The sequence below is a fragment of the Macrotis lagotis genome, chromosome 1, assembly GCF_037893015.1.
Source record: "Macrotis lagotis isolate mMagLag1 chromosome 1, bilby.v1.9.chrom.fasta, whole genome shotgun sequence".
In the NCBI taxonomy this organism is placed as follows: Eukaryota; Metazoa; Chordata; class Mammalia; order Peramelemorphia; family Peramelidae; genus Macrotis; species Macrotis lagotis.
This window is the reverse complement of record NC_133658.1, coordinates 922,882,085-922,908,198: the sequence shown is the minus strand read 5'-3', so window position 1 is coordinate 922,908,198 and position 26,114 is coordinate 922,882,085. Positions and strand designations below refer to the sequence as shown.

At 39.8% G+C, this 26,114-nt stretch overlaps 1 protein-coding gene across 1 annotated transcript in view; it reads left to right on the top strand.

The window, feature by feature from the left end:
• The first annotated feature begins 6,824 nt into the window (after window positions 1-6,824).
• Window positions 6,825-26,114, top strand: part of LOC141510012 (uncharacterized) — a 62,190-nt gene continuing 42,900 nt past the window's right edge. The window contains 5 exon segments of the mRNA XM_074219953.1: window positions 6,825-6,968; window positions 7,626-7,776; window positions 20,987-21,113; window positions 21,990-22,055; window positions 24,303-25,391. Coding sequence (XP_074076054.1) covers window positions 7,744-7,776; window positions 20,987-21,113; window positions 21,990-22,055; window positions 24,303-25,391 — 1,315 coding nt within the window. The 5' untranslated portion in view covers window positions 6,825-6,968; window positions 7,626-7,743.

Below are 26,114 nucleotides of genomic sequence, written 5' to 3'. Positions count from 1 at the left end.
GCTAGGTGGTGCAGTGGATAAAGCATCGGGCCGGGAGTCAGGAGTACCTGGGTTCAAATCCAGTATCAGACACTTAATAATTACATAGCTGTGTGGCCTTGGGCAAGCCACTTAATCCCATTTGCCTTGCAAAAAAAAAAACAACTAAAAAAAAGTTACAACAGTGGAAATGACTTTTTTATCCTGCAAATAATTACTGTGGAACAGTCTGTGACGCTCTGACTTAGAGAAAATGTTCAGCTCTCGATCTTGAACAAGAAGTCTGTCAGAGTCCCAGTATTATTACCATCCATGAGTCATTAAATTGGTTGATTAGAACATCTACTGTATCTCTTCTCTGGAATTTGCCATCAGGAGAAGGTCATTTACTTATACTGAAGCATCACTTTCTTTTTTCAACTTTTTCAATCCTTCTATTATTCTGGCCTCCTAATTTCTTATGGGACTGCCTTTAGGGCCCTCAATTTGCATCTTTCTTATTGATGATTCCTTCTCCTTAGGGTTTTGCTTTTCAGTCCATAGGCTTTGAGCCCATTCCGGGAAGGGTGTAGTATGACACCGTACCCCCTCCTTTCCTTTACTTCCCCTCCACCCAACCTTTACTTTTCAACCACCATGGGTGTTCTTCTCCCTTGTCCTTCACATTATGAGGCAGTAATTTGAAGGGAAGGATTGTCATCATTACACTGCTATGTGTAGGCCAAGATCTTTGCATGGTATCTATGGTGTAAGTATTTTATTCATGTTTCTTGACTGTAACATTATACTTATTTCATGAGAAACTATTTTATATGGCCATGAAATCTGAGACACGATTGTTTAAAAATCCAACTATTTGTGACTCGGATGTGTCTAGATGTCTGAGTTATTAATGATAATAAAATCGAGATCTTTATTTAGTGAGAGACTGATCTCTCTTGAAAAATTGAATCGGATCATGAGGGGCCCTTTGAGGACAAGAAGTTCAGATTGAGAAATTTTATTGCTGCCCTGCAAAGGTTAATAAAATTTGGCTCAGCTTCAAACATTGAAAATGTTTTCTTTCTTTACAGATATGGAACAATGCATTTCCTGTCCCGAAGATGAATATTCAAACAAGGAGAGAAATCCTTCCTCCCCAAGGCAAGGGACATTTGAGGAACCTCTGGGCATGATTCTGACCTATATAACTCTGTTCTTCAGTCTTATAACAACTCTGATCATTGGAGTCTTTGAAGTATCAGGACACTCCCATAGTAAAAGCCAACAATATTACTATCAGCTCTTCTCCCTAAGTCAATGCTAACTGTCTTCACTACTCTTCATTGGAAAGCCTACCTCAGCCACATGTCTTCTCCAACAGACATTATTGGGAATCACATTGACAATAGCTATCTCATCCATTTTGGCAAAAACCATCACAATAGTTCTAGACTTCAAAGCTATAAGACAAAGGAGCAGGAGCAGAAAATGGATGGGCTCTAAGACACCCATTTCTATTATTCTTATCTGCTCCCTGATTCAACTGATACTCTGTGGGGGTCCAGCCTCCGCTGGGTTCTTGGAACCTGACAGGAGGGATAGAGTTGGCAAAATGAGTTGAGTCAACAAGTGGGTAAAGGCAGGAGCAGGTTGACTGATTGTCAGTTGCTTAGATTTTTTTTATAGTTTCAGAATCATGTATGTTGCAAACAAGCAAGCTGAGGTCATTTCCTTGGTTACAAGAGTGTAAAATTTTCATCATCAATCATATAGTTCATATGGTTACAAGTTTTAATCATGTGAGTACAAATTTAAGTAATAATCATATAATTAATTGATTTCTTACCACTACTCAGACCATGATGACCTTAACCTGTCTGTTACCTTATTTATTACTACATTGTATAATTGTTACTTCATTTAAAGTTATCAATTAAGCAATTCTCTTAATGCAAACTTTTTTATATTTTCTGTATAAGTAATAAGTTTCCATACATTTCCTTAACAATCTATAGTGAGGGTCTTTATGGTTGTCCACCCATCCATTTACTCTTACAATAACCAATTTTTCTTTCAGGCCTTGTTGGTAGGAACAACAGTTTCTGTGAGTTTTTTATTCTTTCTCATGAAACTAATGCTGCTAGAGCTCACATATCAGTCACCTGTACTGTTTTCTCACCATCTTTTTTATATATTCCTGTGTTATGATAAGGGGGGAAAACTATTAATTTCCCTGGAATTCTGTCTGACCCATCTTGTATCTGTATTCCCTGTATATATTCTGACATCTCCTTGGAATTCCCAGTGTTGGGTTTTCCAGAGATTTCATAATGTTGAAGCCTTTTGTATGCCTCAGGGAGAGGCAGTCTTGTTAAATTTGGACAGAGTTTACAATCTATTTTATTCAAGGAATTTTTCTGAAATCCTTCCTTTATAGTCATTCCACTATTAGGGTGAGTAAATAATGCAATCAATAATAAACCTATAAATATTGGTATACATGGAATCCATATATATATGTGTGTGTGTGTATATATATATATATATATATGAAGGAAATGTTATTCCATCAGGCAGTGTGATTGCCATGAGTCTTCTTGCTGTGACTGTATCAAACAGCTTAGAGACCCTGGCACCCAACAACACACTATGGTATTTGGCTGTTGCTTTCTCTCCCCTTTCCCAGATACAGACCCTCACTCAGAAACTGAGCACATCATCCTGATGTGCAACACAGGTTCACTCATTGCTTTCTACTTTGTCCTGGGCTTCATGGGGTTCTTGGCCCTGGGGACATTCATTGTAGTTTTTTTGGCCAGAAACCTTCCTGACACCAAATTGATCACTTTTAGCATGCTACTGTTCTGTACTGTCTGGATCTCATTTTTGCCCACATACCAGAGCACCAAGGGGAAAGCGATGGTAGCTGTGGAAGTCTTCTCCATCTTGAGCTCTAGTGGTGGCTTACTTCTCGGCATCTTCATTGCCAAATGCTATGTGATGCTTTTTGAAGCCACAGTGGAACACTTAAGAATGGGCAAATCATAAACCCTCTGCTAGGGGATGCCATCATTCTAAAACATGAACTCTATTCTCCTAAAAATGTTATGAATATCCTTAAAAATATAACTAAGTTGAGGTTAGATGTATGTTCACATTAGGGCCTCCATTATCTCCTCATCTGAACAAGTCCTTTGTGAGGACTCTTCTTGTACCTCTAACCCACCACTACCCTTTTCCCAGTTGCTTCATCAATTCTTAAATTATAAATTTTTATCATGATTTTCACATTTTTTTCTTTCTTTCTTTCTTTTTCTTTCTTTTTTTATTTTTATTTTATATTATTGCAAATCTTGTTGTGAGAGTAAACATAAATCTCCCCCTACCCAAAAGATGAGAAACCTGTAGAATAGTGAGAGAGGAAAATAAAAGTATTCTTCAATCTGTGTTCAGCTTCCAATGGTTCTGTCTCTGGGATGAGATGTCTTCTTTATCATAAGTCTACCAGAGAGGGGTGGCTAGGTGGTGCAGTGGATAGAGCACTGGCCCTGGAGTCAGGAATACCTGAGTTCAAATCCAGCCTCAAATGCTTAATAATTATGTAGCTGTGTGGCCTTGGGCAAGCTACTTAGCCCCCATTGCCTTTTCAAAAAAAATGAAAGCCTAATAAGGCTACTAGAGAAGTTGCTTCAATATTTTTTCCCACCATTTTTGTTACTACCTTTATTTCCCTCCACTTTATTCTGGCCCCTCATTTATTCTATCCTCTCTCTCCTCTCTCATTCTGGCCATGTTCAGAAGTGTGTTGTATCTGAGTATTCTCTCCACAATCTTCCCTTTCTTATATCATCTCCTCCCCCATCCCTTTCTTCTCATTTTTCTCTAGGGAAAGATAGATTTCCTCACCCTATTAAGTGTGTATGTTATTTCCTCTCTGAGCCATTTCTGATGAGAATGAAGGCTCCCATTCCCCCTTGCCTTCCCCCTTACCACTCCATTTAAAAAAAGCATTTTTCTCGAATCTTATGTGAAATATCGTAGCCCCATCTTGCTCTCCTTTCCCTTCCTTCTAGGACTATCCTTTACCACCCATTGACTCTATCTTTTGACTATATTATATATATATAGTCAAATATATATATATATATATGTGTATATATATATATATATATATTGACTGTATTATCCCATATAGGCAGCTCCTTCCAGTGCTTCTTGTCTATATATGTCCCTCTTAACTGAGAGATAAATGAGTAAGTTCATGGGAGTTATCAGCATGTTCTTCCCATGCAGGAATACAAAGAGTTCAACATCAATTCTCATAATTAGTCCTTCTTGTCCACCCCTTCTCTGGTTCACTGAGTCCTGAACTCGAAGATCAAACTCGGTTCAGCTCTGGCTGTTTCATTAGAGAGGTGTGAAAGTCCCCTGCTTCATTGCAAGTCCACCTTTTCCCCTGAAAGAAGATGCTCAGTTTTTCTGGATAGTTCATTTTCAGTTGCAAACAGAGAATAGTGACTCAAGGGAGCAGTGGAAAGGAAAGTTCATAAAGCCTAGGGATCTCTCAAATAGGAATGGACTGTGAAATTGTTTCCTGTTCTGAAACTAATTAATAGAAGTTAAATATTGATGTTTTCAGGACATCAGGGCAGTTGGGTGGTCAAAGGGCAGCCAGGAGGAACAGTGAGTAGAGGACCAAGCCTAGAGTCAGGAATGCTCATCTTCCTGAGTTCACACCTGGCCTGAGATGCTTACTAGCTGCCTCAGTTTATTCATCTAGTAACTAAGCTGTATATTTACCAGAACATTCCAAATGTCAACCACTTCTGAAATACCAAAAAAAGAAATAAAAATCATGGGAACATGAGGTCAGTTTTTCATACTCCACCTTTTCTTCCCTCCTTGCCCAATACTCTCTCCCTGGTTAGTTTCTGAGTTTCTCCCTCCTTCCAGTATCTTGACCAGCTTGGGCTCTTCACCCTTAGTCTCTTCCTCTAGGGATCTGGAGCAGAGAGAGCCCTGAAGCTGCCCCAGCTCTGGTCCCTGAGGGAGGCAAGGCAAATTTGTCTCCCTGCTTCTGCTCAGGTCCCAAGAGCCTTCCCACAGGGATTCCTCTTTGAATCCCTCTCAGGCACCTTTTCTCAGCTGACTCCTCTGAGACAGGCATGGTTCCAAACTTCAGGGGCCACAAAGGGCCAGTCCCTGCCCTCAAGGCCCTTCCAGCAAGCCTGGGAACATTCCAAGTCAGTTTAGTGCTTCTCACCTGGAGTAGATTCTCTGCCATTTCAGCAGAAATCACCTCTCCCAGGTGGGTGGGTCCTGCCCAAAATTCAGGAGAATATTTCCTGTGTTAATCCCATCTCAGCTCCAGACTATCTGACCTTTAAGGAGAGTTCTTTGAAGGAGGAAGGGAAAAAAAAGGAAAAACCTCTTGATAACTAAACTACTAAGAACTGGTTATGAATAAGGAAAAATAATCATTTCTTTCAATAGTATTCCTTCCTCACTTTTATAATTCACATCATCTGTGGCCAGAGGATCTATCAGATCAAAATCATTTCTTCATTAAAAACAAACTTCTCAAAACCAGCCCTCTAGCATGGCCTTGGGCAAGCCACTTAACTCCATTTGCCTTGTAAAAACCTTTAAAAAAAAAAAAGAAAAGAAAAGAAAAGAAAAGAAAAACCGGGGTTCTCACTGCACTCCTGGGAACTAGGAGGAGGCTGAGTTACTCATTTGAATTGGACAATGGTAGCTTCTTCCCAAGGATTTGGGAACATTTTAGGACCTTTCTCAGAGAAAGTCCCCCAAAACCTTTTACAACCCCCCCCCCAAAACACTTCCTAGATACTGAGAATTTAACAGATCTTTGGTACCATTCCCAAAGAATAAATTATCCTAATTTGAGGTAAAGCAAAATAGTTAAATAGTTTTTAAACATTGTACCACACTCGCAAATAGCTCAAGTCTCCATTTCACAGCATCAAAATCTAGAGGTTCAATTTAGTAAGGGCATCATTGCATCACCCTCTAGAAATCAGCTTTTCATTAGCAGCATTTTACACACAAGAGTTTCCAAAAATTTAAAATGGAAGACATAGGAGAATAAAATGAATAATGCTTTGGATTTGGATCAGGAACTAAAATGATTGCCTTCAGTTGCCTTCTCAGTTTACAAACTTTATCCATAGAAAATCCCTTCCTGCCTAGGTCAGTTCAACAATCCTGGCATTCAGAGACCTGGGTCATCTTGTTCCTATGACACTGTTATGATTATTACACCTTGTAAACAAATCCCCTTCTTATCATATTTGAAGTGAATTTTGCACCCATTTCTGACCTCCCTCTCTGTGAGGTCAGACAATGGAAGAATGCTACTAGATCAGCAGCCAATGGAGTTTAGGACAAATGACCATTAGTTCTAAAGGGTCACAGAGGGACCCTCAGTTTACCCTCAAACTATAAGACATCCCCTCAGTCTAGTGCCCAAAGGGGATCAGGACATCCCTTCTACTGAGGAGGAGGAGGAGGGGCTAAATCTCAGGGAAGGGGGAACAGATGCAGCAGTTTTTGAAGGTGATTGGTGGGCGGGTCCAGGTAGACCGGCAGGCTTGGGTGGAGTTTTAAGGATGGGTGGAGTCTGGAGTGGAGAAGTGCTCCTTCCAATGGGGAGAGACTTCTATAAAGGCCTTCCACAAGATTGGGGGGCACGGCTTGGGGAGAAGAGGAGGGGTCCTGGGCTGAGTGGGGCTCTGGGGACTTGGAGAAGCCTCTAAAGTGGCCTGAGAAGAAACCAGAACTTGTGTAGCTGAGAAACCTCTGCCTTCCTCCCTTTGAGCCCACATCTCTGCCTTCCTGGACCTGAGGTCTCTGACACCTGGAAACCAGCTCTGGGGGGTGCAAATCTCAACTGAGTTGGATCCCACTCCCCTTCCCCACACCCCCACTTCCTGGTGTCCCCTGGCTGCCCTTTGTCTGGGGTCTCATCCTGATCTTCTGAACAAGAGGTGAGTGTCTGGAGGGAGCAGCCCCCCTCCCAGCCCCAGCTACTGGACCCCAAGCTTCTGCTCTCCCAGAAGGTCCAAGGAGTTCCCCCAGCTCCTAGTCAGACCTCAGGACATGGTCCTCCAGCTTTCCCAGGCTCAGGGTCCCTCTGGAGTCCTTCTGGCCATCCTGATCTCCCTGCTGGGGGCCTCTGAGACCCTCCCTCTGCTCCCTTTCCCCAGACTCCTGGGGCCCTGCCTCCTCACCTTCCAGAGCCTCAGCTCCCTTCCAGGAGCTGGTTCCCAGAAGGGATTTAGTCTCAGGCTTCCCCTGGTCATTCCTGGGCCAGAGGGCCAGAGTCCTCCCCATGGCCAGCTGTCCCTCCCTCCTGGGGTAAGCAAGAAGTCAGTGGTCTGGATGGTGTCTGGACATGTGGGGGGTGCTGGGGGAGGAGATGGAAAGCCTCCAGGCAGTCAGTGGGAGGAGTCCTGGACCTTTGATTGTCCTCATCCCCTCTGGAATCCCAAAGCTCCCTCTGTGTCCTGAAGGGGACTGGGGAGAAAAAGGGGAGAGAGGGCCCAGCCTGCTGCCCCTTCCTTAGCTTGGAGTCTCTCCTGAAGGGCAAGGCGAGAGTCTCTCTCTGATCCTTGTGGGGTCTCACTCTCTGTAACTCCCTCTAGGTCAACCCCCTGCCGAGGAAGACAAGGACAGACCTCTGCCCCTCTAGGATCCTCCCTTTCCATTTCAGTCTGCAGAGGACCCAGGCTGGACCAAGCAGGGAGCCTGGAACCTGAGGGAATGGCCCCTGGGAGCCCCAGCCCCCCAGACCAGGTGGGTGCCCTTCAATCTCAGGTTTAAACAAGATCAGCCATAGAGCACCTTGACTAGGAGACTGGCAGGACCTTCCTGAAGGGCCCTTTCCTTAGAAAGTGGACAGAAGGTAGAGAAGCAACCTTGCCCTGGTCTCTCCTTCTGTTTTCTTTTGTTTCAAGGTCTTCCACATTTTTCTACCACCTTCCTTTCCCTCCCCCTCACCAGGAAGCCTGAGAGTCTGGTAAAAGTTGTAAGTGGTTATTTGTGTTCCACATATTTCCATATTGGTCATATTGGGGAAGAGGAATTAGAACTAAGGGGGGGGGGGCGAGGTAGAAAGAAAAAAAAAGTTTGTAAAACATGAACATGGCCTGCTTTGCTCTGCATCCAGAATCCACAGTTGTTTCCTCTCAATGTTTCCTCTCAGGACTGTCCTTGGTCACTGGACAGCTGAGAGGAGCCATCTCCATCCTCCAGGACCATTCATAATGAATATTAAAGTGCACAATGTTCATTTGGTTCTGCTCTCTTCACTTAATATCTGCCCATATGAGTCTTTGAAGGCATCTCTAAAGTCTGACCACTCATCATTTCTTATAGAACTATATAATACTCCACAACATTCATGCACCCACTCTTGTCCAAGCCATTCTGCGGTGGATGGGCATCCCCACAATTGCCAATTTTTTGCCACTACAAAAAGAGCTGCTGTGAATATATTTGAACGTGTGAGATTTTTCCATTTTTCATGATTTCTTCTGGATATAGGCCTAGTATTGATACAGATGGCTCAAACGTTAGGAACAGTTGTGCTGCTCTTTGGACATAGCATTGAAGTCCCAATTATTGTCTCCAGCAGTCATCATTTCCCTTTTTTCGTCATCTTAGTCAATATAATAAATGTGAGGTGATACCTCAGAGTTGTTTTATTTTATATTTCTATAATCAGTAACTATCTGGATTCACCTATTTCAACAATGAAAAGGGGGAACTTACCACCAATGAGGAGGAAATTAAAGAGAGAATTCAAGGCTATATTGCCCAAAGTTATGCCAATCCATTTGAACACCCTGTGGGAACTGCTTGAATATTTACACAAATCCAGACTACCCAGATTAACAAAAGAGGAAATAAAATATTTAACCCCATTTCAGCAAAAGAAATTAAGCAAACCATTAATAAATTTCCTAGGAAAAATCTCCAGGTTAGGAAGCATTTATAAGTGAATTCTACCAACCATTTATGGCACAACTAATTCCACTTCTATAAAAATTATTTTAAAAAATAGAACTTTTGTCAAATTCCTTCTATGAAATGATTATGGTGCTGATTAAACCAGGAAGAGTCAAAACAAAGAAAATTATAGAGTAATTTCCTTAAGGAACATTAAAGGAAAAATCTTTAAATTTTGGCAAAGAGATTACAGCACTTAATACTAGGGTAATGCATCATGACTGGGTAAGATTTATACCAGTTACACAGGAATGGTTCAATGTTAGGAAAACACTTAAAAATAGAATATATTAATAACAAAACCAACAGAAATCTTATTGTCTCAATAGATGCTGCAAAAGTCTGACAAAATAAATCCATTCATATTGAAAAGTCTAGGGAGTATAGTAATAAATGGAGTTTTCCTTAAAATACTAAGCAGTATCTATCTAAAACCATGAACAAATACTACATGTGTTGGGGATTAGCTAAGTAGCATTTCCAGTAAGGTTAGCAGTGACACAAGGATGCCCTTTGTCACCATTATTATTCAATATAGCTTTGGAGGGGAAGCTAGGTGGGGCAGTGGATAGAACACTGGCCCTGGATTCAAGAGGACCTGAGTTCAAATCCAAGCCCAGACACTTCATAATTATCTAGTTGTGTGACCTTCCGCAAGTTGCTTATCCCCATTTGCCTTTTTCAAAATAAATAAATAGATGGATAGCTGTAAATAAAGAAAGAGGGAAAATTGTCATAGAGGAATAAAGCTTTTACATTTTGCAGATGATATGACTGTATACTTAGAGAACCCTAGAAAACCATCTACAAACTATAATAATTTCAGTTAAGTAGCAGGATATAAAACAAACACATATAAGTCACACATGAATCATCAATATTTCTTTATATGAACAATAATGCCAAAGGCCAAGAGATGAGAAGAACTATTTCAAGTAATTGTGGACAACATAAAATACTTTGGAATCTACCTCCTAAGACAAACCTAGAAACTGTATCAACACAATTATAAACACTTTTCACACAAATAAAGTCAGACCTAAACAATTGGGGGAAAAAAATATTGCTTGCTCATGGATAAGCCAAGCTAAAATAATAAAAACGACATCTTTCCAAATTAAACCCATCAAGCTATCAAATTGTTTTTACCAATCTAGAAAACTAGTAACAATTCATCTGGAGTAAGAAAAGCTCAAAAATAGCAAGGGAACTGATGAAAAAAATGTAAAGAAAGGTAGACCGGCCCTACCAGACCTTTAACTGTACTATAAAGTAGCAGTCATCAAAACTCACTTCTGTTGGTTACGAAACAGAGTAATGGATCAGTGGATTAGGATAGGTTCAAAAGAAACTAATAAATGACTCATAACCCCACATCTCACAGCCTATCCCAAAATAAGGTCAAAAGGGATACAGGATTTAGACATAAAGGGCGACATAGATAAATGAATAGACTAAGAAATCCTTTGTCAGATCAATGGAAAGGGGAGAAATTTTTGACCAAATCAGCAAAAGAATACATTAAAAATTGTCTGATGGTTGACTTTAACCTCTGTTGAATTAAGTTTTTGCACTAATAAAACCAATCCTTCCAAGATTGCAAGGAAAAGAAAGGTGGGAAATAATTTCTACAATTAGTAGTTTTGATAATGGTCTCATTTCAGAGAGAGAGAGAATTGAACCAAATTTATAAAATTAAAATCATTGGAAAATAGTCAAAGGATATGAACAGGCTGTTTCCAAATGAAGAAATTAAAGCTATCTATGATTATAAGATAAAATGTTCCAAATCATTCTAGATTAGAAAAAAAGAAGTTTAAAGCAACTATGAACCACCTTATAACTCTCAGATTAGCTAAAATGAGAAAAAGAAAAAACAATGTGGGAGAGATTTCGGGAAGATTGGAACATTAATGCATTGTTGATAGAGTTGTGATATCACCCAACCATTCTGGAGAGTAAAATGCAATTGTGCTCAAAGAGCATTAAATTAAATTAAACTGAGCATACCTTTTGATACTAAATCTATATCCAGAAGAAAATTATAGAAAAATGGAGAAATTTCTCGATGTTCCAAAATATTTTTTGGAGTTTTTTTATAGTAGTAAAAAATGAGAAATTGAGGGGATGCCCATCATTTGGGGAATGGCTGAACAAGTTATGGAATATGAATGTTACAAAATAGTATTGTTCTATAAGAAACCATGAATCGTGAACTCTAGAGAAGCATGGAATGAGTTGCAGGATCTGAAGCTGAGTAAAGGTAACAGAACAAAGAGAACAATGTATATACATGTATATACATCACCAACAACATTGTGAGATGAACTACCTTGATGGAAGCAGGTGCTCTCTGTTCCATCCACATCCAGATTAAAAAAAAAAAGAACAGAATCTGAATGAACACTGTATTCACTTTTTAAACATTTCTCTTGTTTTTCCTTCTATCCCATGATTTTCTTTTCCCTTAGTAATCCTAATTCTTCATATCAAAAATGACTAATATGTAAACATGTTAAACATAAATATATTTATACAGCATTCTCTAGACTGCCACTGAGGTGAGAGATGGGAACGGAGGGTGCAAGAAAATTGTGGAATTTCTAAATATAGATGAATGTTGAAAAACTTTTATAACAGGGCAAATTGGAGAAAATAATACAAAATATCAATAAAAATGATTTGGAACATTGTTTCTTACCACTGCGGAATAGTTTTAATACCTTTTTCTAAAAATTGCCAGTTCAGTTCAGAAAACATCCAGACGCCCACCCTGAGTGAGTCCATTCTCAGCCCAAGAGAGCATTTCCTTAGACCTAGAGCATTGTCTATGAGACTGGCATTCCCGTCCTTATGGGCCATTTCTTTTTTTTAATTAATTTTTTTTGTTGCTTTTGTAAGGCAATGGGGTTAAGTTACTTGCCCAAGGTCACACAGCAAGGCAATTTCTACATGTCTAAGGCAGTACTTGAATTCCTGTCCTCCTGTCTCCAGGACTGGTGCTCTATCCATTGCACCACCTAGCTAAACCTCCCCTGTGCCACCTAACTACCCTCATGGGTCATTTCTTTACAAAAAATAGAGAGGACATTGAATACAGAAGTAACAACATTGCCCTGCTCCCTCCTTCTGTGTTTTAAACCGATTTTTTGGAAGTTTATCATCTCATGCTCTATCTCTCTGCAGGGCCCCCCTCCCGAATTTTCTACCTCTTCCCTACTTTTTTTTTTTTTTTTTAGTTTTCCTTCATGAAAACTGAGTTGCACTGATGACCTCTTCACTCTTTTCTCTCTATTCTGTAGGGTCATGTGTTTGCTCTCTCCATGTATGCTCAGTATTCCCCCCTTTACCTCTTTCTTTCCCTTTTTCTCTACCTCCCTTCCTCTGTCTTTGTCTCTCTGTCTCTGTCTCTCTCTGGTTTCTCTCTCTCTCTTTCTCTCTCTATCTCTCCTTGAGCAGCTGGACATACTGGGAGTTTTGGTTAACATTCAGTAACCCCCTGAAATACAGCAAGACCCTTGGGCTAAAAAAGATACAGAAAAAGTTAATTTTTTTTTTAGTTTTTGTCAAGGCAAATGGGGTTAAGTGGCTTGTCCAAGGCCACACAGCTAAGTAATTATTAAGTGTCTAAGGCCAGATTTGAACCCAGGTACTCCTGACTCCAAGGCCTATGCTTTATCCACTATGCCACCTAGCTGCCCCAAAAGTGAATTGTTTTAAAAAACCTGAAGAGCTGGCTTAAAGAGTTCCCAGACCTTTAGCAGAACTATAACCATCACAAAGGCTAATCAGCATCTTCTTTATGAGTCTGCTATTTAATTAGCATTTGTTAAAATCCTGCTGCTTGACTAATTACAGAAGGTTGGGGAGAAAAAGGGAATTTTGGGCATTATTCAGAGACCCAGGGATAAATGTGGTATTCCAAGACTCCCTTTTTATTTTTTTGGTTTAATAATTTCACTCTTGCCCCTGACCTTCTTTGGAGTTTTCTTGCTAAAGCTACTGGTAGGATTGACCATTCCTTTCTCCACTCATTTGATAGATGAGGAAACTGAGGCTAATTAGGTGAAAGGATTTGCCTAGGTTCACCAAGCTAAGCAGTATCTGGGGCTAGAATTGAACTCACATCCTTTTGACTCCAGGGTCTGCTCTCTGTCTACTGTACCACCAACTGCCCCAAGAGGTCACGAAGGCATGTCCAAGACAGAACAGATAAAATGGAATGAGTTTAAGCTCTTCTCCAGATCCATTTTTGATGATCTTTAAAGGACTTCTTTGAATTAAATGCTATTATCCTTATTTCACAGGTGAGGAAACTGAGACAAAGAGTGGGGAAGTTGCCCATGGTCAGATTTGAACTCAAATCTTTCAGATTCCAGGTCTAGGATTCTATTCACTGAGTCAGTGCTTTCTTTCAACAAGGAATAATCTGCCCCCAACAAAAATAAGCAAAGAAGCAATCAGCCAAATAAGAGAGTTACAGAACTTTATTTACAATGCATGGGAGGAGTTTGGGAATGATATCTATGCAATGACTCTACTATTAACAATCACCCAAACAAGATCACAACTCAGGATTTCAGCTGGGGTCAAACCCTTTTCTATTCTATTCTGCTTAGGGAAATGTTGAGCCTTGTGAAGATCTTCATAAAGATAAAAATAAGAATATAAAGCTAAAGAATTCTTCAAGTCTTAAGTCAAAATCACCTTTTCCAAGAACCTTTTTTGTTCCTTAAATGGCTAATGCCTTTCCCCATGGACTGACATATTCTGTCTATTCTCTGTGGGTCCTAGAGAGAGCTGGTCCTACAGTCCAGAAGACTTGAATTCAAAAGCTGCCTCCCTTGCCCCAACATGGGCCAAGTCACTTAACCTTTGTCTCGGTTTCCTCATCTTCAAGAATGAGGAGCAACAGAACCACTGCTCTCTAGGTTGTTGGGAGCTGAAATCAATCCATCAGTAAACACTTATTAAGGGCCTACTTTGTCCATTCACTATGCTGAGCTAGAGGGATTCAAACAGAGGCAAAGATGGTCCCTGCCTTTGAAGAGCTCTCTATTTACTGGATTCCATCCAGTCATGAATGAAGTGAAACAATGATGTCCTTGCTCCCAGGCTTTTTAGTATGATGTTTTCAGCAATATTATCTCATGCCTTCCCTGAGGATGAACACAGCCTCACAGTAAGCTGCCCCACATCTTCTACTTGTGAAGGCTACGAGCCAAGATCAAAGATGAGGGAGGGTTGGTGCAGGATCTTCTGTTTCCAGGTGATGGTGCTTCAGTGCAGCCTCTGAGGATGAGCTGCAACAAGTATGGAAATATTCTCTGCTGCTTGTGCTAGTTTTTGTCTAACAATGAACAGCAAGAACACCCAGGTGCTCCATCAGCCCCACCACACCATCTAGATGTTCAATTACTGATTAAACCAGTGGTGTCTTTCCAGGGAGGTCCACATTGACAATGAGGTTGACACTGATATTGCCAGAGCTAGATTGGTATTTAGGAGACTGAAAGAAAACGTGTGAGAGAGAGAAGAGGTTGTAGACTGACCACCAGACTGAAGCTCTACAGAGCCGTTGTGTTGCCCTCATTGCTCTATGCCTGTGACTCCTCTACAGTCTCCCAGTGCCATGGAAGGAAACTGAACCACTTCCATTTAAATTGTCTTAGGAAGACTCTGAAGATCCCTTGGCTGGAGAAGGTTCCAGACCCTGACGTCCTTTCTCAGGTAAATTGCCAAGCATTCCAACATTACTGCACAGAGTGCAACTTCGATGAACTAGACACATTGTTAGGATGTCAGATGTACGCTTCCCAAACTAAAGCTATTTTATGGAGTACTCACCCAGGGCATGTGCCCACAATTGTGTCAGAAGAAGTGATACCGAGGCACCCTGAAGGCCTCATTGAAACATTTTGTAATTGACTGTTCAGTGTGGGAGGGAGGCCCCTGCTCAGGAATTCCCCGTATGGCATGACCTCATCACTGAGGAGGCTGCACTCCATGAGGTAGACAGAATGGAAGCAGCTCAAGGAAAATGTGATATCTACAAGTTTAGAGTACCCACCCCAGGAGTTCCCATGGATGATTTGCACCTGATCTGTGGTAGAGCATTCCAAGCTCGTTTTGGTCCAATCAGTCACAGACAGACACATTGCCATTTGTGTCAAATGTGGTGATGTTATTTTGGTCTTCTTGGATAAGAAAAGACAATAACCAACCAATTTATCAGAGGATCATCATCAAAACACATACAAAAGTAAGCCATACACTGGATTACCAGAAAATAAACAACAGAGAAGGCACTAAAAGTAAAGAGACATTGGGAAAGTCCTTCAAAAGGAGGTAAATTTTCATTTGAACTTCAGAGAAACAGGACAGTCTTGAATCAGACCAAACCACATACAAGCTATTGCCATAGTCCAAGTGAGGTGAGATGGGTCTGTGCTATCAAGACTAAAACATCAGTGAAGGAGCAGCTAGGTGGCTCTGGTCCTGGAGTCAGGAGGACCTGAGTTCCAATTCAGACTCAGACACTTAATACTTACTTAACTGTGGGACCTCGGTCAAGTCTCTTAACTCCCCTATCTTGCAAAAAAAATCAGTGATGAGAAGGGTATATATTTCAGAGATATTAAGAACTGTAATGTGCTAGAATGAGAGGGTAGGAGGACAACACCTTGCTTGGGAGCCTAAGTGCCTGGAGAATGGTGTGGTCCTTGACCAGAATAAGGACCAGAAGGGGAAAGAAAATGACTTCATTTGTACCCATGTTGAATGTAAGACATCTTGAGTTAACCTCATAGTTCAGGTTGTCTAAAACGCAATTGGAAGCAAAAGGGGCTCAACTGGAATGGTCTCAGCTTTTGAGTATAATAAGATGTACGTAAATTAGAATGATTTGGTGGAATTATCAATAGTCAATAATTTCTTAAATGGCATTTGTGAACTAAATTCTTTATTAAGAACTAGGCACAACCATATGGCCAGATATAGTCAGTCCATAGCCTCAAGAAACTGACATTCTCGCAGTGAAAGAGAACATTCTCCATAATGCAGAAGATGAAGGAGAGGAGAAAGTCTCTAATTGCAAGGAGGAGGATAGAGAAGTGAGTCAGAGAAGCCTGCCACATGCTAAAGCCAGGTAACAAATGAAATGCTATCTGAGCTGAGTTTCCTTCTAAAATGGGTGTAGGGAATCACAATCTAGCCATAGGGTGATGAATGATATAGGAAGAAAGAAGTTGGAAATGGCTTCTCTTGGCATTAGAGATCCATCTGCAATCAATTGTTAATCAATAAAAAGTGACTTCCATCCTATATTGAATGAACATATTGTACGTAAATACTCTGCAGTGAAGAATAGTGAATCAAGAGACCCTAATGTAAAGGACAAGCTTGTAAAGTCTCAGGGATCTCCCAAAGTGTGAATGGATTGATATTTGTTTCCTGTTCAGTGGTTAATTCATAGAAATAAAGGAAGACAAAATATTGCTTCCAAATAGGGCATAAATTATTTTAAAGAAGAGTGGAAGAACTTTTCCTGTCCCCATTGTGATCATTCTTATTTCTATATAAACATCCAAAATAATGAAAATGTATAATAAGTAAAATAAAGCAAAAGTAAGCCAAGGCATAAGATTTTGTTGTTTGGCACATCACCCCCAGAGCCTCTTTAAGCCCTTAATATAACAATAGATATAAGTTCTGTCTTTTGATGGAAACAGACTTATATTACCTCAATGCAGCTTGCAGTTATGGAACCCTAAGAATCCTCTTCATAATATGATAAATGTGACCAAGCTACCTAAATAGAATTACTTATTAATTCAAAGTAACCTCAGACAATATAAAATGTTTGGGAGTCTATTTGCCAAGACAGACTCAGAATCTTTTTGAAAACAATTATAAAACACTTCTCATACAAATTAAATTAGATTTAAATAACGGAGCAAATACCAACTGCTCATGGATAGGTAGGGCTAATATAATAAAAATGACAATTCTATCAAAACTAAGCTATCTATTTAGTGTCCTACCAATCAAAATTCCAAAAAATTACTTTAACGAGTTAGAAAAAATTGTAAGTAAATTCACATGGAGAAATAAAAAGTCAAGAATTGCCAGGAAAAGTACAAAAGAAGGTGGCTTAGCCCTACCAGATCTAAAATTATATTATAAAGCATCAGTCATCAAAACTGTTTGGTATTGGCTAAGAAATAGAGTGGTGGACCAGTGGAATAGACTAGATATAAAAGAAGTAGATGATTATAGTAATCTGCTGTTTGAGAAACCCAAAGAGTCTGGCCATTGGAATAAAAACTCTTTGATAAAAATTGCTGGGAAAATTGGAAGTTAGTATGGAAGAAACTTAGATTACACCAACACCTCACACCCTTTACCAAGATAAGATCCAAATGGATACAGGACATAGACATAAAAAACAATACTATAAGCAAATTAGAAGATCAAGGACTAGTCTACCTGTCAGATCTATGGAAAGGGGAACAGTTTATGACTAAGCAAGAGTTGGAGAACATCACCAAAAACCAATTAGATGATTTTGATTACATTAAATTAAAAAGTTTTTGCACAGATAAAACCAATGTAACCAAGATCAAAAGAAATGTAGTAAATTGGGAAACAATCTTTACAACTAATGATTCTGACAAAGGACTCATTTCTAAAATATACAGAAAACTGAGTCATATTTTTAAAACAAAAAGCCATTCCCCAATTGACAAATGGTCAAAGGATATGCAAAGGCAATTTACAGATGAGGAGATCAAAGTAATCCATAGCCATAGGAAAAAGTGCTCTAAATCATTAATTATTAGAGAAGTGCAAATTAAAGCTTCTCTGAGGTACCACCTCACACCTCTCAGATTGGCCAGTATGACCCGGAAGGATAATGATTATTGTTGCAAGGAATGTGGGAAATGTGGGACACTATTACACTGTTCTTGGAGCTGTGAACTCATCCAACCCTTCTGGAGAGCTATATGGAACTATGCCCAAAGGGCAACAAAAATGTACATACCCTTTGACCCAGGCAATACCACTACTGGGTCTATACCCTGAAGAGATGAGGAAAAAGGGTAAAAACATTACTTGTACAAAAATATTTATAGCAGCCCTGTTTGTGGTGGCAAAGAATTGGAAATCCAGTAAATGTCCTTCAATTGGGGAATGGCTTAGCAAACTCTGGTATATGTATGTCATGGAACACTATTGTTCTATTAGAAACCAGGAGGGATGGGATTTCAGGGAAACCTGGAGGGATTTGCATGAACTGATGTTGAGTGAGATGAGCAGAACCAGAAAAACACTGCACACACTAACAGCAACATGGGAGTGATGTTCAAGCTTGAAGGACTTGCTCATTCCATCAGTGCAACAATCAGGAACAATTTTGGGCTGTCTGCAAAGGAGAGTACCATCTGTATCCAGATAAGGAGCTGTGGAGTTTGCAAAAAGTACAAGGACTATTCCCTTTAATTTAGAAAAAAAAACAGATAGCTTATTGTCTGATCCTGTTACCTCTTAGACTTCTCTTTAAGGATATGATTTCTCTTCACACCCAATTTGGATCAAGCTACAACATAGAAACAAAGTAAAGACTGATGTAGTGCATTCTTTGGGGGGGGGGGAGATGGAAGCAAGATTGGGGGAAAAATGTAAAACTCAAATAATATCTTTAATAAAAAATAAATTTAAATTAAAAAAAAGAAATAAAAAAAGTAATATGATATCCTGTTCTTAGGATACTACATTTCCTTTAAGATTTGGGAAACCACTTCTCTAGTTATAGAAAAGAAATGTACACTTTGCCCTTATGCTGACATTGTATTAGACCTTTAATGAACCAGCTAATTAATACAATCATATTTTTATATTAAAAAAAGAATTAGTTACTCAATTCCTTACAAATCGAGCTATCAAAAATGACTTTATTGAGCTAGAAATAATAGTTACGAAATTCATATGGAGGAATCGAAGGTCAGGAAAATCAAGGGAATTTCTGAAGAAAAATAGAAAGGAAGGAGACCTTGGTTTACCAGATCTAAAATTCTATGACAAAGAATCTGTCATCAAAACTGTGATACTGGCTTAGAAATAAAGAAGTGCATCTGTGGGATAGATTGGGTACTAAAGAAATGGTAGTAAATGCCTAAAGCATGACAAACCCAAAGACTTCAGCTTCAAGGATGAGAACTCCCTGATAAAAACTGAGGTACACATCAAGTTCTCACATCCTATACCAAGATAAGCCTGAAATGGGTACTGGATTTAGACAAGAAAGGAGACACCGTAAGCCAATTGGGACAACAAAGAATATTTTATATGTTCTATGGAAAGGGGAGCAGTTTATGACCAAAGAAGAGAGAAAACATTGCCCAATGTAAAATAGATCATTTGGATTACATCAAATTGAAGTATTTGTGCAAGTAAAATCAATGCAGCCTATATTAAAACAAATATAGTAAGTTGTGAAAGAATTTTTAATGCTAATGTTCCTGATAAAGGACTCATTTCTAAAATTTCTAGAGAACTGAGTCAAATTCATTGTAACACACGCTATTCCCTATTTGATAGTCAAAGGATATGAGCAGGCAGTTCTCAGATGAAGAAGTTAACACTACAATTATTTGAAAAAATACTCTAAATCATTGATGGATTAGAGAAATGAAAATTAAAATGAGGCACTACTCCTCATGCATCAAATGACTAATGTGATTGAAAAGTTAAAGGATTCCTGTTGCTTGGGCTGAGTAACAACTGAATACTAATGCATTGTTAGTAGAGTTGTGAACTGATCCAACTCTTCCAGAGACAATTGTAATGGACTTGTGATGGAAAACCTCATCCACTTCCAGAGAAGGAACTATGGAGTCTGCATGTAGACCAAAGTTTGCAATTTTCATTTTGTAAAATTTTTTATGTATTATGATTTTTCCCCTCTCCTGTTTTTCCGTTCCTTTTTTGATTTGATTTATCTTTCCCAGAATAATTAATATGGATATATGTTTAACAAAATTACAGAAGCATAACCTATATTAGATTGTTTTCTGCCCATCAGAGGGATAGGGAAGGGAGGGAGGGAGAAAGATGTGAAATTCAAAACCTTACAAAAAAATCATTTTGAAAGCTATCTTTGCTTGTAGTTGCCAAAATATATAAATAAAAAAATAATAAAAATGATCCCTTTTTGGCAGCTAGGTAGCACAGTGGATAGAGCACTAGCCCTGGGTCAAGAGGACCTGAGTTCATATCCGGCTTAGACATTTAATAATTTCCTTGCTGTGTGTGTAATCTTTGGCAATTCTCTTAACCCCATGGCCTTGTAAAAATCCAAAAAAGAAAAAAAATAATCCTCATGTTTTCATCTTGTTCATACTTTCTCACTTTGAGTAAAATAACTTTTTTTTTCTCTCTAGTGACCAAAGCACAGCACTTACTATAGTTTCTCATGAACTCTTTTATGGAAAATTATTTAAGACAATAGGGTTAAGTGACTTGCCCAAGGTCACACAGCTAGGTAATTATGAAGTGTCTTGGAACTCATTGGAATTCAGCTCCTCTTGACTCCAGGGCCAGTGCTCTCTCCACTACTCCACCTAACTGCCCCTCACAAGGTCTTCATGAAATTTTCTTAATCTATCGTTGCTGACAGTTCTTAGTTTTCCTCCAGAAATCCTCTTATCTTTCTGAGAGAACACATCACTTTCCTTCTTCTAAAGAGATTTGCATTCCATAGAAGAATATTGCTCAGTTTTCTTTCAACTGAACATAATCTATTGCTTTTTCCATTACTCCCTTGCCATTTTCAAGATTATACTTCCCTGTGCTGGCTCTGATTCTTAAAAAGGGTGGGACCTTTGGGCAATTAACTCTCTTTGCTTCAGTTTCCTTTTGTACATTTATGAGCATTGACCTGGATCAATTCTGAAGCCTGTCTCAACTCTAAGTTATCTGCATGTGGATGTTTTAGGAGGTGGTGGCATTCAAGGATGTGGCTGTGGACTTCACCCAGGAGGAGTGGGACCTGTTGGATAATAATCAGAAGCAGCTGCACAAAGACGTCATGCGTGAGAATGCTCAGAACTTTCTTTTCCTGGGTAAGGACCATTCCACAATCTTCCATTAAAAGGAGTGTCCTGAGCTCTTTCCCTAGAGGAAGGTTTGGGCCATTGATCACCTCTTAGAAAGGCCAAAGTGATGGCCTCCTGCATCCAAGAGATCAGGTCCTCCTGCTGCCTAGCTTTCCTAAGAGAGACCTTTTTTCCATGTGATAGGGAGCTAGACACAAGTTTGCAAAGTCTCTAAACATTGATCCTGCAGCTTCTCCTTGAACATGGAGAGTGAGGCAATGAATGGGGACCCCTTTCATCCCAAGGCTGCCCTTCCCTTTTGGGAAGTGTTTGGTCATTAGAATGTTCTTTTTGTTACTAGGGATAAATGTGTAACTCACTGCTCTTGGTGTTAATCATAGATTTCTAGCATAGCAAAAGCACCCTTGTTCTTCCTTCATATGCCACTCAAGTCCAGTAGAGATTCAGGGAAAGAAAGGGAAGGGAATAAGTATTTATAAACATCTGCTGGGAGCCAGACACTGTACTAAGAACTTTCTTCACACTTCTTATTTCACTCGATCCTCACACTAGTCTTTTGTTTTGGATTTCTGTTATCCCATGTTATAATTGAGGAAACTGAGGCAAATAGATTAAGGGACTAATTCATGGGTCAGTAAGCATCTGAGGTCAGGCAATCCTGACTCCAGTCCAGTATTCTCCTGTCCAGTTGCAAATTTCTAGGCCATGGAAGCTATGAAATGTGGACATCCTTCTATGAAGGAGAGAAGCAAAGTTGGAATTTTCTGATTCTCTAATTACTTGCAATGATGTGGCTCTGCTTTGCATCACCCCCCCTTCCCTAATAAGGATTAATTACAAACTCCTCTCCATTCTCATGCCTAATTCATCCCTTCTATGTAGGATTTCCTGTTTCCAGAGATTTGATCCCCCACTTGGAGCAAGATGGTCTAAGGACCTCCTGTCCAGGTGAGTGATGTGGGAGGGGTGTGGGTTGGATCCCAGGAGGCTTCTGGATGTGTCAGTAAAAAAGTGTTAGACTCAGCAACACCTGACTTGTTATTTCTTTTCAGACACTTTTCAGTAGAGGGAGCCTAGGTAAGGATCTCTGAGTTCCAGTATCCTCATCTGTAATATGAGCGCTTGAATTCCCTGGATTTTCAGTTCCCTTCTTTTAAAATATTTCTTCCCAGTTACTTACAAAGATAGTTTTTTGGAAATTCATCCTTTTGTAAGCTCTTGAGTTCCACAGTTTTCTTCCTCCCTCCCTTTCCACCCTGCCTGCTTCCTCTGGCAATGAGCATTGAGCAATCTGATAATGGTTTTACAAGTACTATCACATTAATGTGTTTCTACAGTATTTTCCATTAGCACAGGGGGAGGGGGTAACATTGATAAAGATAGAAAAACCATAACTGAAGTTTGGAAAAGTGATGCGAGTATGCTTTGCTCCACATTCAGTCTTCATTTTTTTTCCTCTAATTCTGGACAGCATCTTCCATCTTAGGACTTTGAAAATTGTCTTTGATCTCTGAAATTCTGAGAAGAGCTGAGTTCATCATAATTGATCTTCTTCTGGTGTTTCTGTTAAAATGTGCAGTCTTCTCCTGGTTCTTTTTGTTTTCTTCTTCTTTTCTTCGTTTTTTTTTTTTTTTTTTGTGACATGCTCACAGTCAAATGGCTAGGTGTCTGAGGCAAGATTCGAATTCAGATCTTCCTGACTCCAGGGCCTCTGCTCTATCTACTATGCCACCCAAATCCCCTACAATTTTCCTTCTAGTGATACTTCACTGAACCTATTAGAGGTCTTTGTTGGGTATTTGTGATCATGAAGCTCTCCTCTGACTCTCTAGAGAGGGCTGAGGCTGTCAAATATGAGTTCTTTCTAAGTCAACATGAATCTACTATGTGATAAGTGGATATAAGAAAGTACAAAGCTCATCCTCTGAAAGCATAAGGCTTTCTGGGATCACAGTTTTGTGAGAAAGACAGCATGGACACAACTGCTATTGCCGCCTATCAAGACAAGGTGGGCAAGCACTAAGGTTCAGAAAAGCCCGGGTAAGAGTTCCACACAGGAGCACCAGCCAGAGAAAACCCACACTTTTTGAGCAAAAAGGAGGCCTCTACCACACTTCATTGTAGCCTATGTGGAGGGGGACAAGGGGGGGTAGAAGATGAAGAGCTTGAACAACCCACCCCAGAATTTTACCTTTGGTCTTTGAGCCCCTGGAATTAAGTAGAGAGTGCCATGGTCATGCAAAGAATTTGAGGAAGATGAATTTAACAGGTGATGGAGGACTGAGTGACCTGGGAAGTGACATAAGTTCTTTTAATAGGTCCTTTGGACCCCCCCAACCAAAAAGGGGTAATGATTGTGCAGAAAGGGAAGTATTTGAGAAAGTTTACAAAGGCGCAATCTCCTGCTTCAATGTTGGGGCAGGAGTGTGGGAGTGATAATGAGGAGTGGATGACACCTAATTTGGTCCATGAATGATTGTGAGGTTTTTGTCCTGTATAGCAGTAGCAAAGCAAGATTACAGGACCATTGGGTTGTGTGAGATGGGTGGGACAGAATAAATGAGGAGTCCCAAGAGAAAGTAATATCCAAGAAACTTAGAGAAAAGACAAAAGTATCAAGAAAAAGTAGATGATTGATAGTATCCAAAGCTGCAAAAAGGTCTTTGGCATAATATCTATGCATCAGAATAAATGATCAGAAAAGCAGATCTAACTGAAAATGATGACAGGACTAGTAAAAAAGAGGAAATTTATTTCTCGGGTTATCAAAAAATTTACAAATATGACCACAGGATAAACCATCAAACCTGGTCCATTTGGTACAGTTGGGCAATTTCCTGAACGTAAGAAAATACCCTTGTCGGCAAAAAATAAAGCCCTTGATGCAAAGGAAAATAAAAAGGAGAACATGTGTTCAGTGCAGTGGCCAGATCATACTCCTTCACCAGGTTGGAGTTCTACTCTCTGGTGCTGACATTTCGGTCAGGTCACTTGGCCATTCAGAACTCATGATCGGAAGAGTAACACATAAAGACAAGGGGGCTCTGCACTTGTCTCACGTTCATGGTGAGGATCCATTGCAGTTGTGTGTGGAACTTTTTGTTCATTAAATTATCTTATAAGTGTAAGGTTATAGTATTTTCAAATGACACCTATATGTGTGTGTGTGTGTGTGTGTGTGCTTGTTTCCATCAGATGCAGAGACCGAGTGTGATGAGATGAGTGCAAATCTGAAAATGAACTCCTGGAATGACTTTACTGCTTCTGGTGAAGAGAGGACTCATCTTGGTAACCATGAGCTTATCCACACTATGGAGAAACAGTATGGATATACTCAACATGGAAAGACTTGTCAAAGAAGTGACAGTTTCACTGAACATCGGAAAATCCACATTGAAGAGAAACCTTATGAGTATAATCAGTGTGGAAAGACTTTCTCTCGTAGCTCCAAATTTGCTGTACATCAGAGAATACACAGGGGAGAGAAACCTTATCAATGTAGTCAGTGTGGAAAGACTTTCACATGGAGCTCCAGTCTTATTGTACATCAGAGAATCCACACTGGGGAAAAGCCATTTGAATGTAATCAATGTGGAAAGGCTTTCAGAGAACGCTCCACTTTTATTAGTCATCAGAGAGTCCACACAGGGGAGAAGCCTTATGCATGTAATCAGTGTGGAAAGACTTTCACACAGAACTCTGGACTTGCTGCACATCAGAGAATCCACACTGGGAACAAGCCTTATGAATGTAGTCAGTGTGGAAAGACTTTCACACAGAGCTCCATACTTACTGTACATCAGAGAATCCACACTGGGGAGAAACCTTATGAATGTAATCAGTGTGGAAAGACATTCACAAGGAACTCCAGTCTTTATGCACATCAGAGAATCCACACTGGGGAGAAGCCTTATGAATGTAATCAGTGTGGAAAGACTTTCACACGGAGCTCTGGACTTGCTGTACATCAGAGAATCCACACTGGGGAGAAGCCTTTTCATTGTGATCAATGTGAAAAGGCTTTCAGAGAACGCTCCTCTCTTATTTATCATCAGAGAATCCACACTGGTGAGAGGCCTTATGAATGTAATCAGTGTGGAAAGACTTTCACACGGAACTCTGGACTTGCTGCACATCAGAGAAACCACACTGGGGAGAAGCCTTATGAATGTAATCACTGTGGAAAGACTTTCACATGGTGCTCTGGACTTGCTGCACATCAGAGAAAACACACTGAGGAGAAGGCTTAAGAATGCAATCAGTGTGGAAAGTCTTTCAGAACAAGTTCCCAACTCTTTGTACATCCTGGAATCCACACTGGAGAGAGACATTATGAATGTAATCAATATGAAAACGCTTTTTAAGATGCCCAACCAATTTCATAGGTATCAGAAAATCCACCCTGGAGTGAAATGTGTGAATGTAATCAATTTGGGAAATCTTGCCCCATGTCTGAGAAAGAACACTGCTGAGAAACCTGAGCAGTATCTGTTACATTCCAAAGCTTTTAATATACACATTCATCTTACTCGTCATCAGAGAATCCACACTGGAGAGAATCTATATCAGTGGGGTTAGTATGTAAAGCTTTTCCTAAACACTTCCACCTTGCCAAACAACTATGACAATTCCCAGGACAATTTCTGGGTATTCATTTCATTCACAGATAACAAATAGTTAGCATAACAAAAATTATTGACAGAATGGACATTTTTTTATCTCATGTAAACCAAAGATGAATCATGGAAGCCTCCCAGTACTTACATGCCCTTAGCTGAGTGGATGTTCCCAAAAGGTGGTGATCAATTCTCATAGGTTCAAACTCTCTGAGAATGACTATTCTAATGAGGGTTTGGGAGGCGTAACTCATCACCCAATGTGGACAAAGAAATTTATATCCAGACCATTCCTAAATAGGGTAATCTAGGCAAAAGGGGAAATCCACTTCCCCTTGAACCTCTCTGACTAAAACACAATGGACCATAATTTACCTAGACAAAAATCTCT